At 39.4% G+C, this 14,854-nt stretch overlaps 2 protein-coding genes and 1 pseudogene across 5 annotated transcripts; 1 reads left to right on the top strand and 2 right to left on the bottom strand.

Moving 5' to 3' along the window:
- Positions 1-32: 32 nt before the first annotated feature.
- Positions 33-2,578, bottom strand: LOC105019465 (annotated as a pseudogene).
- Positions 2,579-3,510: 932 nt separating this feature from the next.
- On the bottom strand, positions 3,511-8,607 carry LOC114835743 (inner centromere protein-like). 4 transcript variants are annotated; one of them, XM_034289354.1, is made up of 13 exons: positions 8,374-8,607; positions 7,980-8,116; positions 7,674-7,775; positions 7,451-7,516; positions 7,027-7,174; positions 6,447-6,490; positions 6,230-6,292; positions 5,922-6,008; positions 5,730-5,765; positions 5,198-5,342; positions 4,902-4,973; positions 4,657-4,684; positions 3,511-3,774 (listed from the first exon to the last, which is right to left on the bottom strand). In XM_034289354.1, exons 1-13 carry the CDS (start codon positions 8,585-8,587, stop codon positions 3,609-3,611), a joined length of 1,308 nt encoding a protein of 435 aa, XP_034145245.1. In that variant the 5' UTR covers positions 8,588-8,607; the 3' UTR covers positions 3,511-3,608. The 4 variants fall into 4 exon arrangements, with proteins under 4 accessions (XP_034145245.1, XP_034145244.1, XP_034145247.1 ...); XM_034289353.1 differs by having other exon boundaries at positions 3,513-3,774; positions 6,230-6,295; XM_034289356.1 differs by having other exon boundaries at positions 3,519-3,774; positions 6,230-6,295; positions 7,980-8,481.
- A 111-nt stretch (positions 8,608-8,718) lies between these two features.
- On the top strand, positions 8,719-12,285 carry LOC117593638. Its single transcript, XM_034289352.1, has 4 exons — positions 8,719-8,821; positions 9,211-9,270; positions 9,351-9,408; positions 9,729-12,285. The coding sequence occupies exons 1-4, from the start codon at positions 8,739-8,741 to the stop codon at positions 11,991-11,993; spliced, it is 2,466 nt and encodes an 821-aa protein (XP_034145243.1). The 5' UTR covers positions 8,719-8,738; the 3' UTR covers positions 11,994-12,285.
- The last annotated feature ends 2,569 nt before the right edge of the window (positions 12,286-14,854 follow it).

Genomic DNA, 14,854 nt, shown 5'->3' with positions numbered 1-14,854 from the left:
ATTGTTGCAATTATTCATTACTTGAACACCCTCTCCTCCCTCCACATGTCATGTAGCTAAATGTCTAAGGGGAAGAGTAGCGGCCAGAGAACAGAATGCTCTGGGTGGGGTTGTGGCGGATGAAGAAGAGGAAGGGGTGGTCGGCAATGAATGTAGCCCAATTTAGTATTAGACAAAGACGTTCCGCCTGAATTCCAGTAGCAGCTGCTGCCTCTGTGCCCTCCTCATTGACCTCCACAAAGGCCTTGTGCACCACCTTGGACAGAACCAGGTCGTTGTTGGACGACATGCCTGAGAAGTCTCACTTGGTTTTGTCAAAGGCATCTATCATGCTCATGCTGACCAGCATCTCCCCAAGGTCCAGGTTCTCCTCCGGTTTGAACTTGGGCAGGCCCACTTCAACCTGCTCCACTTTCATCTTGTCAGGCTTGGTCTACTCCACAACATTTTTGAAGGTCAGCTGCTTCTCCAGCTAAGTTGAAGAAAACATGGCACAAATATTTAGTCTAATCTGGACAGTTGAACAGTAAAGGATTCAGTGTATTGGGGTTTGAACTCTGTTAACCCAAAAAGTCATATTGCTAGTTTTGAGAAATGTGTGACTACATGGGATATTCCCTGTTCTGACAGAATGTTACTCTTAATAGTCTCAGAAGTCATTGATGCAGTCAAAACTCAGTGTCTGCTATTCTAGGTTCATCTGTGAGTTTTCCATTTTATTTTACAAAGCATAATAAACTATTCAGCAAATCAATACAATGTGGACTTGCATATTATTACAAACTTGCAGGCATGATACCAGATGTCATGCATGAACAAATCCTTAACAGTATGGAACAACAAATGTTATTTCCCCTCCCTAAATATCTTACACAATCTCTAGGGCGATGGATGATAAGGCCTGATATTTTTTGATGAGTCTGTTCAGCTTTTCTGCGGTTGGAGGTTATGACCCCCCACCCCCATCTGTATATTTGCAAACTTATGAGTAAACTTTTGCTGAACTTTTCCAAGGGTCATTAGTATACGCTTTCACATATCCTTTTCATACAGTTTTCAATAAAAAAAAATTCTAAATAGTTTCCCATTAGGACAAATGTTATCCACTGTTTACTAGTAAAGTACCTAAACATTCATTGCATAAACAAGACACATTCACAAAAAACAGTAGACAGATCATGTGAGGAATACATTCTGTCTTTTAATTTTGTTGAGAGACAGTACCTTGTTCAGTTTGAACATGGCATCTGTGGTGCTGGTCTGAAAGAATATCCTGTCCCAGTTGCTCTTGAAGTAGATGGTGTTTACCAAGACCAGACTGGTCATTTCATCAACAATCCCCATTGGCAAAAGATTCTTGATTTTCTCTACAAAATACAGTGACCACAGATAAAAGGGAATTGACAGTGAATTTGGAAACAAGATATTACAACAAACAAATCAAGAGGACAGATCATCGAAAGCTAATAGATTTAACATCTATACAAAACACATCAATGTTATCAAGGTATATCAAGGTAGTCAGTTTTTCATTTTTATACAAAAGTAAGAATATTAAATGAAATGTATCAGTGAAAAATATCAGGAAAACATACAGTAACTGTTTATATATGTAGTTAATGCTCATGAAATAACTAGTTATTCACCTGCTGTCTGCTTCTCCACCCAGGTGTTGATGTTCTGTCGAGCAGTCTCTGCATTGGACTTGAAGTCTACAGCCTCCAACTCTGCATTGTAGTGCTTTTTGGTGTCATGGAGGTCATATTAACCAGAGACACTGCTGTCAAAATCTGATATATTTCCTTTTCAACCCCTATGTACCTAAAGTGTCTAGTTAACAATGTACAGCATAGCATGGTACCAAGCATAATTTTGCCAACACCATACTTAATTAAAATGTTGCTGTGTTTGAAAGAGTACACCCATTATTAAGTTATTATCTTATGGATTTAAGTTTATTAGGGTCAATTCAAGTTCCTGTTGAGCAAAACTGACATCTCAGATGTAAAAGAAAGTGGGCCTTATCCTAATTCACTAATTAATTATCAGAATCATGTTGAGCAAAACAACATACTCATATTGGACATATGGTGTAAATGAGAGGGCTTTTCCTCAAAAAACTGGTAAGACTGTTCTCCGTACAGGCGATTGGCTGTTATCAGCTTGTACAGAGATTCTTCCTTGTTCAGTTCACTCATGAGCTTGCTGAAGCCTTCATGGACTTATGTTATCTTTATGGAAGTGGAGGACCAACAGACAAAACCAGATGACATTTATACTAAAAGTAACCTTCCTTTGGAATTCATGACATGCTAATCAAAGATATAAAGAATATAAAGCTGTTCTACTACCTATCATGCTAACCTATTCAAAACACAATTCCTATGTTTTCAGTAAAGGTGTCAAGGAGAATATTCATCCAAACAGCATTTCGACATTCAACGTAATTAGAAGTGGCCCCATGTTTTAATATACAGTGGACTTATACTGTAGAGCTACACTACTTCTATTACACTACAGTATACAATTACTAGTAGGTACTATACCTGCTCAACAGTGTTTGTTGATAGAGATGCATGATAATGTAATTCATAAAATATACAAGAGAGCATATAATACAAGAATAACCACAGTAACAATAACAATGGTAGCTAGCATTTCAGCACTATTTAATGAGGTACAGTATAGCTATATTTCAAACCAGAGTGTATGCAGAGCGAGCAAACACCTAGCAACACACTATGCTTCTATGTGGGCCCATGTGATCATACACACTGAAAAACTGAGTAGAAAAACATTGCTAGATCTAAGGAATCCCAGTTTGGATTCAGGAGGAACAGTGTGGTTTTCGTCCAGGCCGTGGAACACTGGACCAGCTCTATACCCTCTACAGGGTGATGGAGGGTTCATGGGAGTTTGCCCAACCAATCCACATGTGTTTTGTGGATTTGGAGAAGGCATTCGACTGTGTCCCTCGCAGCATCCTGTGGAGGGTGCTTCGGGAATATGGGGTCCTGGGTCCCTTGCTAAGGGCTGTCAGGTCCCTGTACGACCGAAGCAGGAGCTTGGTCCGCATTGCCGGCAGTAAGTCAGACTTGTTCCCTGTGCATGTTGGACTCCCCCACATGGAAATAACCTATATAAACATATATGTTTAAATATAGGTTTTGATATATGTTTTTAATATATGTGACATATATAAAATTGGCCGTTTTCCTATATTATATGTACATATATACACATATATGTACATATATGGGTACATATATGTACCTATATGGGTACATATATGCACGTTTATATGTGTGCATATATGTACACATATATGCACATATGTGTACATATATACGGGCTTATATGTACCTATATAGGTACATATATGCACGTATATATGTACCCATATATGCACATATGTGTACATATATGGGTACATATATACGTGCATACATGTACCTATATAGGTACATATATGCAAGTATATATGGGTGCATATATGCATGTATATATGCACCTATATGTTTACCTATATATTAGTAAAATTATTAAAATCCATAGCTACTATGCAACATAAATAAAAGCCCAAAATGTAGAAATGTACATTTATTTATTTACTTAAGAACAATCAAATAGAACAAGAACAAAAACAAGACAAAAAACTGAATAGAAAAAAAAAAACTATTTATCTTGTTGATCTTCTCAGCTCCGTGAGCTTTGAATTGATAGATGTGCCTATCTGCCCTCGGCTGGCTGCCGGCCACTTCTTCAATGTAGCATCTAGAGAAGACAAAAATAATTAGACAGTATAATAATAATATAGTGCTTCATCAGGAACCCAAAGTGCTTACAGTACAGCTGCGACTGGAGACATATTTTGGATAAAGGGCTGACCATAATAAAAAATGTGTCATGTAAACACGTCAATTGGAAGATTCTGATTGGATTCTGCTAAATCTGAAAGAAATTCTGATTGGAAACATCACCCCCCCTTTTTGGGGGGGGGGGCATTGTTCTTTCATATGCACACGTCCGTCATGGGAACTGCATTGTTAACAGTCACACAGTCAATCATGTGCATCCAAAGCAGAGAAAATTCATGGATAGGAAAAATGTTGCCACTCCCGAGTTTTTTGTTTAGCTTAAAACACAGGTGAAGTACAACTTCTGCAGTTGTTTTAGGGAAATTAAGACCGCTCTGCGGATGTCAAAATGCTATTATTCTGAATAAGGCTTGGTGCATGTTTATGCACGTCATGATTAGATTATTTGTTTCCATGTAAACAGATTCAGATATTCTAATCCCTCAAATTTTTTATCTGATGTAAGAAACTTTGCACATGTAAACATATCTAGTTGTCAATGGGCTGCACTTTTATAGCATTTTCCTGCACCCCCAAAATACATTACAATGTCCACCATTCACACACACATTCCACCCGCGAGCTGCCATGCTAGATTTACTCGAAGAGCAATAAGATCAAGCAATAAAATCAAGCAAATCAATTACCGGTATAGACAAAATAAGGCACAAACACAGGACAGAGGGGATTAAGGTGAAGGAGGGGTGAATATGATTATTTAAGAACACTTCAGACGACAACAATATGCCATGAGGTTATTTGCAACACTATATGTTCTACAAAATAGAAGACTACACACCTTACAGCGCAATACCCCAGCAATGTGGCTTTAGAAGAGGAAAGGTAGGATCAAGAAGTCAGAAAGCGATGAATTAGTATTAAAGGTGCCAAGCAGATACAGTAACAATAATTGGTGCCCTACTTTATGCAGTCTCCATTGATGCCTAATAAATATTGATACAAGTAGGCTATGGTTAAAGTGGTGAACTTATAAAGTCTTAAAAGTTTGGTTTTCCCTTCTCAATGCATTATGCATTTACTCACCAATAATGGCTGCCTTTTTAATTTGGTCAAGTGCGACCAGCTGCTCCCCATCCCCTCTGGTTGGCTTCCCACCTTAAAGTAATATTTCAAAATTATTATGAAAGGGGTGTAAAATGAAGGTGGAGAAAGCAAGAGTTTTTTTTATATACACATCATGTTTTCTTGAGGTGCAAGGAAATACAAAAATGCCAAGTAAAAAAGCGATGGTATGCCCGCACACACATAATTTATTCCACAGAATATGACTGTTTTTTTTTTTCAAGGACAGAAGAGATTAGGAACATGTTGTTTTGTACCATTCAGGTTGCTTTTCAGCAAAGTCTCCAAATCAAAGGTGCCCAGCAGGAGATTCCGCACCATGGCAGTAGCAGAGGGGGCAAGGCGGGCTGCTTTCCACGCTTCTGCCTGGCAAAACACCCCAGAGCCCTTTATAACTTCCATCTGAAAAATAATTTCACATCACAATATACATTTATTGGCAATTTTTAGAAACTTTTTCATGTTTCATATTGATTCTTATGCTTAGCTTCCCAATAGTTAATAGGTTTTTATGTATAAATGCAGATTAATGATATGTATAAATGCAGATGAATGATAAAGAAATGAAACAAATTAATCACTGCCCAAAACGTTATTAAAGGAGAGAAGGAGGAGGACAGGGTGGGGGGAAAGGAGGAGGTTGGATGGAGAGTAGGGAAGGAGAAAAGACAGTGGGTGGAGAGGAGTGAAGGGGGGCAGGAGGAGAGGATGATTGTCACTTATAACACTAATTGGCTCCTACAAAGCACACAGTTTATACCCATCCTTACTACATAATATGTTATTCACCTGTGTTTTCGCTGAGGTCTCAGCTGTTGCTGCAGTCTTGTTAGAGAAGAAAAACATTGTTAAACTCTTCAACAATTTTATAAATATGGGGCAAGTAAATTACATATTACCACTAACTATCCCAACATAAAAATCCCTATAGCTCAGTTGGAGCCTTAAGTAAAATCTGAGGTATAAAAGGGTTACACACACCTGTGGTGTCTCTCGAAAGCGCTCAGTCACCATGGGACTTTCTTTAAAGGGCTCGCTGTCCTCTGGGCTCTGTCTCCTCTCTGGAGTCTTAGAGAAGAAAGAAACATAGTAAAACTCAACAATTTCTATTCATCCAAGCAAGCCACTATAGATTCTTATTTACAGGGGGGCTTGAAAAACATTAAACATGCCAATAAATTAAAGTTACATGCAAAAGTAATCAGCCAAACATAATAAAAATCCATATAGCTCTGTTTGAGTAACAAGTAAAATAAATAAATAAATAAAAATGCAAGGGGGTTACTCACCGGTTGCATTTCTCCAAAAGTCGAGAAGGAGGAATCTAGATCCTCCACAGGAGTCCTTCCAGTCTTCTTCATAGAAGAAAAATATAGTTATTCTCTTAAATAAATTAAAGTGTAAATACATAAAAAATTAACACTATCAATCAGCCCAACATCACAAGTCTCTCCAGTTCTGCTTGAGAAACAATTTTAAAAAGCAATGAAAATCAGAGGAACTTACCTTTTGAGCAATAATGGCGATGTCACTTTTCATTTGAGGGATTTCTAGAAAGAGGTTATATAAAGAAAAAACTATAATTACAATCACTAGATCAAAATAGCACCCAGCAACTCAGTGCCCTTACTCTTCGAAAGACATTTCCTGCAGGTGTGAACTCAAGCTAAAACCCTCCAAAGCCCATTGATAAGGCTCTGCATAGGAAACCTGGTTGTGAACGCAATTTTCTTTCTCCAATTTCTCCCAAATTCTAATTCCCCAGGGTTTTTTTCTGGAGCCGATTGCCTTCTTGAGCCGTTGAAGGCAGAAAAGCATCATTTATTCTCATGAACTGTATGTTCTCTAGGCCATGACTTTTGTTAACCCTCTACAAATTCCTCCAGAAAGAGACAAATAAATATAAATCTAATTTGAATCTTATCAACGGCTATATGAGCACACACACTACCTCACCAGCTAACAACATATTTTGCCAAACACGTGTTTCAGCCCATAACATTTCTAAGTTTACACTTCTCTGCCACCGCAATATCCATCTCCAGAAAAAACCTTGCTAATAAATATAAAAATTAGGAATACTTACGATTGATGATAATGTCTTTCAGACGTGCATTTTCATTTTTAAGAGAATGGACTTCATTTCTCAACTCCTGCAAATTTCTTTGCATTTGGTCAAGTTTCCTTCTCTCCCACATCTGTTCATCCAGGTGTTTTCTAAATTCAGCAGCTGTCTACGAGAAAGAGACAGAGAGAAGAACAACAGCTAATTGTTATATAACTTATTTTGTAAATGGTTGATTCTGATTGGCTGGGAGGATGTCACGAGAGGTGTAAGAGGAAGGTGGCAAGAAGTCTAGGGCAGAAGTCCCTCCACTTGGCTATATGTAACTGGTTGTCCGGCCTCCTGGTGGTTATTCCTTACTTAAAACATGAAACTTCCTCATCTTGTATGTCATGTAATGTATGTATGTAATACACCACACAATGGATGTCATCATTTAGGCTACCTTTTTCTTAGAGGGTGGTACTATGTCCTCTTCATCCCCAATACGCTCCTCCTCTTCGCTGGCCCGCTGGGAGGGAGAGAGAAAGAGAGAGGACAAAGTTGCCTACTGTGCCGGTGTCATACCTTGTTACAGCTACTGGTAATGCACTTTATTATAAAAGTCTTACTTATCTTTACTGTATTGCAATGTAACAACACACACTGGATGCAGACTGGTAGTGTACCTTGTTCTTTGAAGGCCTGTCATGACGCGCCTCATCCTCCTCCTCCTCCTCCTCCTTCTCCTCGTGGTTGTATTTAGAAGGACATCTCTTTTTATTGTCAACCTTGACAGAGAGAAACAGACTGACTTTTAGCCCAACTCTTATTAACTTACGTTACACCACCTTGCACATACATCTTGTCAACAAAGCACATGAAATCATCATAGATGACACAATTACAAACCTACACACATGCCTACACATTAAGAAACAAGAGAGAGAGGGGGAGATCATATAAGTAAAGCACCAATTGGTGCAGTCAGTTACCCTTTTCTTTGAAGCCTTCTCAGTCTGCCCCTGATCACGGTACTTTGAGTTTGGGATGTGAGGACGTTTTGTTTGCTGTGTGACTTCTTTCTCCATCTCGATCCCACGCAGTTTAATTTGGAGAGTTTTTTCAAATTCTGGTGCAATAAAATTAAAATGTTATCATGAACTGCAAACGTTTGTCTAATCATGCTTAACGTTACCAAATCTAACATTAGTCCCAATTGGACTTCGCTTACATTAGCAAATTATGTAGCTAACATGAGCCAGAAAGCGAAGCTATTGCTAACCAGGGACCTAGCAAGATCCATTTTAGACTTCTTTAAGAGCGAGAAAAAACATTAAATGTGGTATGTAACTACATAACGTCAGATAAAGTTAGCATGTAACATACTTGCCACGTCAATAATTCTTGCTCGGTGCACCGGCCAGGGTTGGCGGCCTTTTCGCCATTCCACCAGCTTCTCGTTTTTTTCAGTCCTTTCAAGAAAATTTTTTACTGAAAAATTCCGGACACAGTCGAGAACCAAAATACTATGGGCCCCTCTATCCTCACCCTCAGTCCATTCAAGTAGGACATAGCGGATCTCCAACGCTGATATCGCCATTTTTACGCCCAGCCGTTATCTTTCGGCGCGAAAGATAGTGTGCTGGGCCGCATGCGGATGACGTCATCAACTACGCGACGCTGTAGCGGCTGATCGGTGGCAGCAGAGTGGAGAAATGCAATTTAGACGCAATTAAAGAAAAGCAATAGATATGGATCCAGTACGTTACAAAAGGTACCTCGTTGACGACGAAGCACCCGTTCCAGAAAGAACAAAGAGAAGACGTAAACGAAAGTAAGTCTTGTAACAAAACGTACTAGAAGCTAGCTAGCTAAATTAGCCAGCTAACAAAGCTACCAGCTACAGATAATTTCCTTTACCATGTAAACGCATGTGGCATAATTCCCCTTAATGTATGTTAAGTATGTTTGTATAAAGGTAAAATGTATCTTTCCATGTCCACTGTACCTTTCCATGTCCAAAGTAAATAAATAAAGAAAACTGTTCAAGTTGGAACTCTAGCCAGGAAAATATTTCACTTTGTGTGTTTTGAATCTACAGTCTTAAAGGTTTCACCTCATGAATGGAATTTTCCTGCTTGGACTTAATCAATCAGTCATATCAATCCTATTATATTGAGTGATGCATGAAGTGTTTTAACATTACCACAACATTTTTGTTAGGGACATTTCTGAAGATATGGGTGATGATGAAGAAGCTGTGGCCTCTTCTTCTACAACTCAGTAAGTAGAAAACACGCACACCAAATTAAATACCAAATTAAAAAACCTACATATTTCTTGCTGAATGATTTTTATTTTAGGTATCTCACCCAAGAGGACAATCAAGATGACCCGGTGTCTACTGCTTCTGATGACACAGTAAGTGGCTAAAAATGGCAAAAATATTAAAGTTAGGTGTTTTTTGTTTTGTTCGTGCATGTGCATGTGCATGCACACTAGTTAATGTAAATCATCATAGATAATTCCACAACCCAATTCTTCCTGATGTTGCTTAAAGTGTCAGAAAAATATACATGTGGACAAAAGGGGGCATAAAATTAATTTGGAGAAGACTGTTAAAAAAATAAACAAAGACACTTGAGCCTTCAAATGCAAGTGGTTACCAACCACATGAAATGGTACATTTGTATGAGTCTGTGCAAATTTGGGATTGCTAATCCAATGTTTTAAATTCACAGATGAACCAACCCATACCTGGCCCTAGCTCTTCACCTGGGGAAGCAGTAGAGGAACATCTAGAAGACCCCACAAGTCCAACTTTAGACCAGAAACCAACAAAAGAACAGGTGGAACTCCTGCTGCTGGCATTAAAACTCAAACACGGATTAACAAATAGAGCCTTGGAGGACATCATGCATCTTATCAACTTTATTGCTGGTCCTGGTGGGGAATTGGTTAGTGGCTCAAAGTACCTTTTCTACAAAGCATTTGATTCAGTGAAAGACATATTAGAAGTACATTATGTGTGCAAGAGTTGCAAGGTAAGCATGCAGGAAGGTCCCTTTAATGTCAAGTGCCCAGTCTGTGACCAGGACACATCAAAAGCGCATGCACAAAAAGACCAGTGTTTTTTGTACTTGCCACTAAAATACCAAATAAAAAAACTGCTTGAGGACCACCAATTAGGGAAACACCTGAAACACCGCTTTGAGAAGAAGGATGCCTCCATCAAAGATATACATGATGGACATTTATACAAAAAACTATCACCCCTTGCATCACCAGACAGCATATCACTGACTTTCAACTGTGATGGAGTGCCAGTGCACAAATCAAACACAAAAAGTTTGTGGCCAATTTTGTGTACTATTAATGAACTGCCAATACAGCTACGTGCAAAACATGTTATGCTTTGTGGCCTGTGGTTTGGTCAAAACAAACCAAATATGAACACTTACATGAAACCATTTGTCGATGAATGCATAGAGTTGTACTCTAATGGTCTTATATGGGAAAGTGAAAGTGGGGAAATTGTCACAAGTAAAGTACTGCTTACTACCATGGTGGCAGATTCAGTTGCTCGGCCACTGATTCAGAACTTTAAACAGTTTAATGGTGAGTTTGGGTGTTCTTTTTGTATGCAGAAAGGAACAAGTGTGTTAAAACGCAGGGGGCGTGTAAGGGCTTATCCCTATGAAAAAGCAGAGTTGAGGAATCCCTCCCAGACTGATGATCTGGTGGAAGAGGCTCTTGCTGGAAACCCCACTAAGGGAGTGAAAGGGCCTAGTATTTTGTCTTGTCTACCTGATTTTAATATCATTGATGGCTGTGTTCCAGATTATATGCACAGTGTGCTGCTGGGTGTAGCAAGAAGCATCACCACGCTGTGGTTTCATTCTGAAAACAACCAATCGCCATGGTATATCGGACACTCAACAGAACAGATTGATGACATTTTAACTTCTATTAAACCCCCCTGTAATGTTTCCCGTGTCCCCCGCTCAGTGAAAGAGAAAAAGTTCTGGAAGGCACACGAGTGGAACATGTGGTTGTTTTATTACAGCATACCAACATTGAAAGGGGTCTTACCTGAAAAATATCTGAAGCACTGGTTTAAGTTGGTAAAGGGGGTTTCTCTTCTACTCGGTGAGAATATATCACCACTGCACATATCAGAATCTGAGGGGTTGCTAACAGAGTTTGTTCAGGAAATGGAGACCCTTTATGGGATCAATAATGTCACTTTCAATGTACATTTGTGCCTTCATCTGCCCAATACTGTGAGGAACTGGGGTCCCCTCTGGGCACAGTCTGCATTTGTGTTTGAGTCATACAATGGGATCATTTTAGATATGATAAAGAGCAGCCAGGGAGTTTCTCTGCAGATAATGAAAACAGTTTGGCTACAGTTTGCATTTCCATCATTTTCCCAAAAAACCATGGTGGCAGCTTCTGATGATTACTTAGCTCTCTTAGAGTCTTTTTCAGTTGAGAAAAAAATGGTGCAGGAAGTAAGTCGCTGTCATGGTGTTACATCTCTGGGTAGGCCTAAAATTTGTATGATCAGAAATGATGATTTTCTGGCCTTGAACAGCATCAGCAACCTTGAAAATAGAGTCACTGTGAAGTATTTTTGCAGAGTAGTGGTTAATCTTGAAATAGTTCATTCACAAAACTACTCGCGTACTTTTCGGAGAAACTCGTACACTGTCATTCTTTCTGATCGAGAGGAAAGTATTTTCTCTGTGAAGACATTCATTGTCTGTGATCTGGGGCAGGGGGAGACATGTTATGCAGTGGGGAAGTACTACCAAAAAGTGAAACAGGACATCTGCGGTCAATTTAAGAATCCTTGTTATTTCATCCCTGTAGGGAAATGTCTGGGGCCTTTAGTTGCTATACAAGCATCTCAGATAAAAGAAAAGTGTCTGTTTGTTAAAACTGTGAACAGAAATGTTGACATTGTCTTCAAATTCATTAACCACAGTGAAATGCTCAGATAGATGTGGGATGATGATGATTACCTGAATGTATGTTCTATGTACTTTTCTTTTGTTAGTTTTTTTGCTACATTCAGACTGTAATGACCTTTCAGCCATATTCTGGAAAATGCATTAAGACAATACAGAAAACATTGCATTTGGTGGATGTAACGGTGAATGTGTGGATGTGTATGAGCTGTAATGTGAATCTGGAAGTGACTTGAAATTGGAAAAAAGGCTTGATTGACAAAAATAAAAAAAACACAAACCATTTTGTTATACATTTCCTTCTTTTCCACTATTTTCATACAAGAAAGAATTGACCTTGTAAATGTTTCAGGAAAACGTGTAGACATCATAGCTTTCCATCTCCTCTCACTTAAGTGCCATAGTTAAATTCCATAACATGCCAATTAGATGTGATACCCATTTCACGTGTTCGCACATACATAAGTTCTTGCATAATTTTTTTTAGTTATTTCTTAGTTATTGCCTTGATAATAGAAAATATGAGCTAGGCATCATGTATGACAGTTTCCAAAGTGAGATATGAGCTACAAAATGACCAGATCTTGCCATGAGCTAGGAGACGTATCTTGTATGTACATATAGGGCTTATATGTGGATATAAAGAAGCAATACAGGAGACCTATATGGCCTGTATATGCACATATATGCACCTCAATTTTGCCTATATGTGGCATATACACGCATATATGCAGCATATATATTATCATATATGTGCATATATGCTGTATATATGCAGCATATATGTGCATATAGACTGCATATAGGTTACATATATGCGCATATATCCTCATATAGGTTCTTTCCATGTGGGCCGGCAGGGCTGCCTTTTGTCACCGGTTCTGTTCGTAATTTTTATGGACAGAATTTCTAGGCGCAGCCAGGGGCCGGTGGGTGTCAGGTTTGGGGACCACACAATTTCGTCTCTGCTCTTTGCGGATGATGTTGTCGTGTTGGCCCCTTCAAGCCAGGACCTTCAGCATGCACTTGGACGGTTTGCAGCCGAGTGTGAAGCGGTGGGGATGAAAATCAGTACCTCCAAATCCGAGGCCATGGTCCTCAGTCGGAAAAGGGTGGCTTGCCCTCTTCAGGTTGGTGGAGAGTGCCTGCCTCAAGTAGAGGAGTTTAAGTATCTAGGGGTCCTGTTCACGAGTGAGGGAAGGAAGGAACGGGTGATTGACAGACGGATCGGTGCAGCTTCTGCAGTAATGCGGTTGATGTATCGGTCTGTCGTGGTGAAGAAAGAGCTGAGCCGCAAGGCGAAGCTCTCGATTTACCGGTCAATCTACGTTCCTACTCTCACCTATGGTCATGAGCTTTTGGTAATGACCGTAAGGACAAGATCCCGGATACCGGCGGCCGAAATGAGCTTTCTCCGCAGGGTGGCTGGGCGATCCCTTAGAGATAGTGTGAGAAGCTTGACCACCCGGGTAGAGCCGCTGCGCCTCCACATCGAGAGGGGTCAGCTGAGGTGGCTTGGGCATCTTTTTCGGATGCCTCCGGAACGCCTTCCTGGGAAGACCTAGGACAAGCTGGAGGGACTATGTCTCCCGGCTGGCCTGGGAATGCCTCGGTGTCCCCCCGGAAGAGCTGGAGGAAGTGTCTGGGGAGAGGGAAGTCTGGGCATCCCTGCTTAGACTGCTGCCCCCGCGACCTGGCCCCGGACATGCGGAAGAAGATGGTATGGTATGGTAAGGAATCCCAGTTAAATTTAGTTGAGTTGCCTGCAAACTCCCCTGACCCATACCAAATCTTTAGGATAAAATCGACATGGCTGTTCTTAGCATGAATGTCCTGCTGTCTGATCTGTAGCTACTGCAATCAAAATCATGTAGGGCTGACATGGTTCAAAAATAAAAATGGTAATTTTTTTTAACCATATTACTTAGATTCAGCCAAATTCAGTGAAGTTGATTGGACAGCGCTCCACTTACCAGATGGACAATGATCCAAAGCATACTGCGAAAGTAACCCAGGAGTTTTTTAAAGCAAAGAAGTGGAATATTCTGCAATGGCCGAGTCAATCACCTGATCTCAACCTGATCTAGCATGCATTTCACTTGCTGAATGTAAAACTTAAGGCAGAAAGACCCATGAACAAACAACAAAGAGTGCTGCAGTAAAGGCTTGGAAAGCATCACAAAGGAGGAAACCCAGCATCTGGTGATGTCCATGCGTTCCAGACATAAAGCAGTCATTGCCTGCAAATTATTCTTCCAGATCTGTATATTGCATAATAAAAAAAAAACTAGACATTGTCGTGGAACATGACATCTGTCCTATGCAAATTGCCTTATATATTAAAAAAAATATGCCATGAATTGTCACTATATGGATTCTGTATACCTTAGTGGGTAATTCTCTAATGCCATGTTCCACAGCACTACATCTAGTTTTTAAATAAGGCAATTTGCATAGGCCAAATTCAGTCTTGCACATTTCATGCATTAATATTGTGGTTTAAATTTAAATTTATTTTAAACCCATATAATTCTTCTATTATTAGCCCTTTGCATTCATTAGAAAACATGTTGAAAATGTCCTATCTTTACACTTTACCATCTTTACACTGCGTCCACAATTATTAGGCAAGTCGTATTCCTCTAAAATTTAATACAATGCTCTCAGTCAATCCAAAATATAATTGAACCTCAAACCTGAAAGTTTAACAAATGAAAAATGTTATCTTTCTCAGGGGAATACATAAGTGTACAGAATGATTAGGCAACAATTAGAGTGTAGAATTATTAGGCAAATAAATTACAAAAATAATTTCTCCAACTCAATTGTTTATTAAAATTTTTTTTGAGTAAGTGCAACAAATAAGTAACACAAGTGGAAATTAAATTACATTT

This window comes from Esox lucius, chromosome 21 (genome assembly GCF_011004845.1).
Source record: "Esox lucius isolate fEsoLuc1 chromosome 21, fEsoLuc1.pri, whole genome shotgun sequence".
NCBI classification, from domain to species: Eukaryota; Metazoa; Chordata; class Actinopteri; order Esociformes; family Esocidae; genus Esox; species Esox lucius.
Note: the sequence above shows the minus strand (reverse complement) of the source record. Positions and strands in the feature narration are given on the sequence as shown.

Excerpts from the sequence above, each read along its gene's own strand:
- LOC114835743 (XM_034289353.1), bottom strand. The coding sequence starts at position 8,587 with ATGGCGATATCAGCGTTGGAGATCCGCTATGTCCTACTTGAATGGACT. Across the intron at positions 6,009-6,229 it reads CTTTTGGAGAAATGCAACCG|ACTCCAGAGAGGAGACAGAG; the intron begins GTGAGTAACCCC and ends TTCTTCTCTAAG. Across the intron at positions 5,343-5,729 it reads AGACCTCAGCGAAAACACAG|ATGGAAGTTATAAAGGGCTC; the intron begins GTGAATAACATA and ends ATTATTTTTCAG.
- LOC117593638 (XM_034289352.1), top strand. The coding sequence starts at position 8,739 with ATGGATCCAGTACGTTACAAAAGGTACCTCGTTGACGACGAAGCACCC. Across the intron at positions 8,822-9,210 it reads AAGAGAAGACGTAAACGAAA|GGACATTTCTGAAGATATGG; the intron begins GTAAGTCTTGTA and ends CATTTTTGTTAG. Across the intron at positions 9,271-9,350 it reads GCCTCTTCTTCTACAACTCA|GTATCTCACCCAAGAGGACA; the intron begins GTAAGTAGAAAA and ends TTTTTATTTTAG.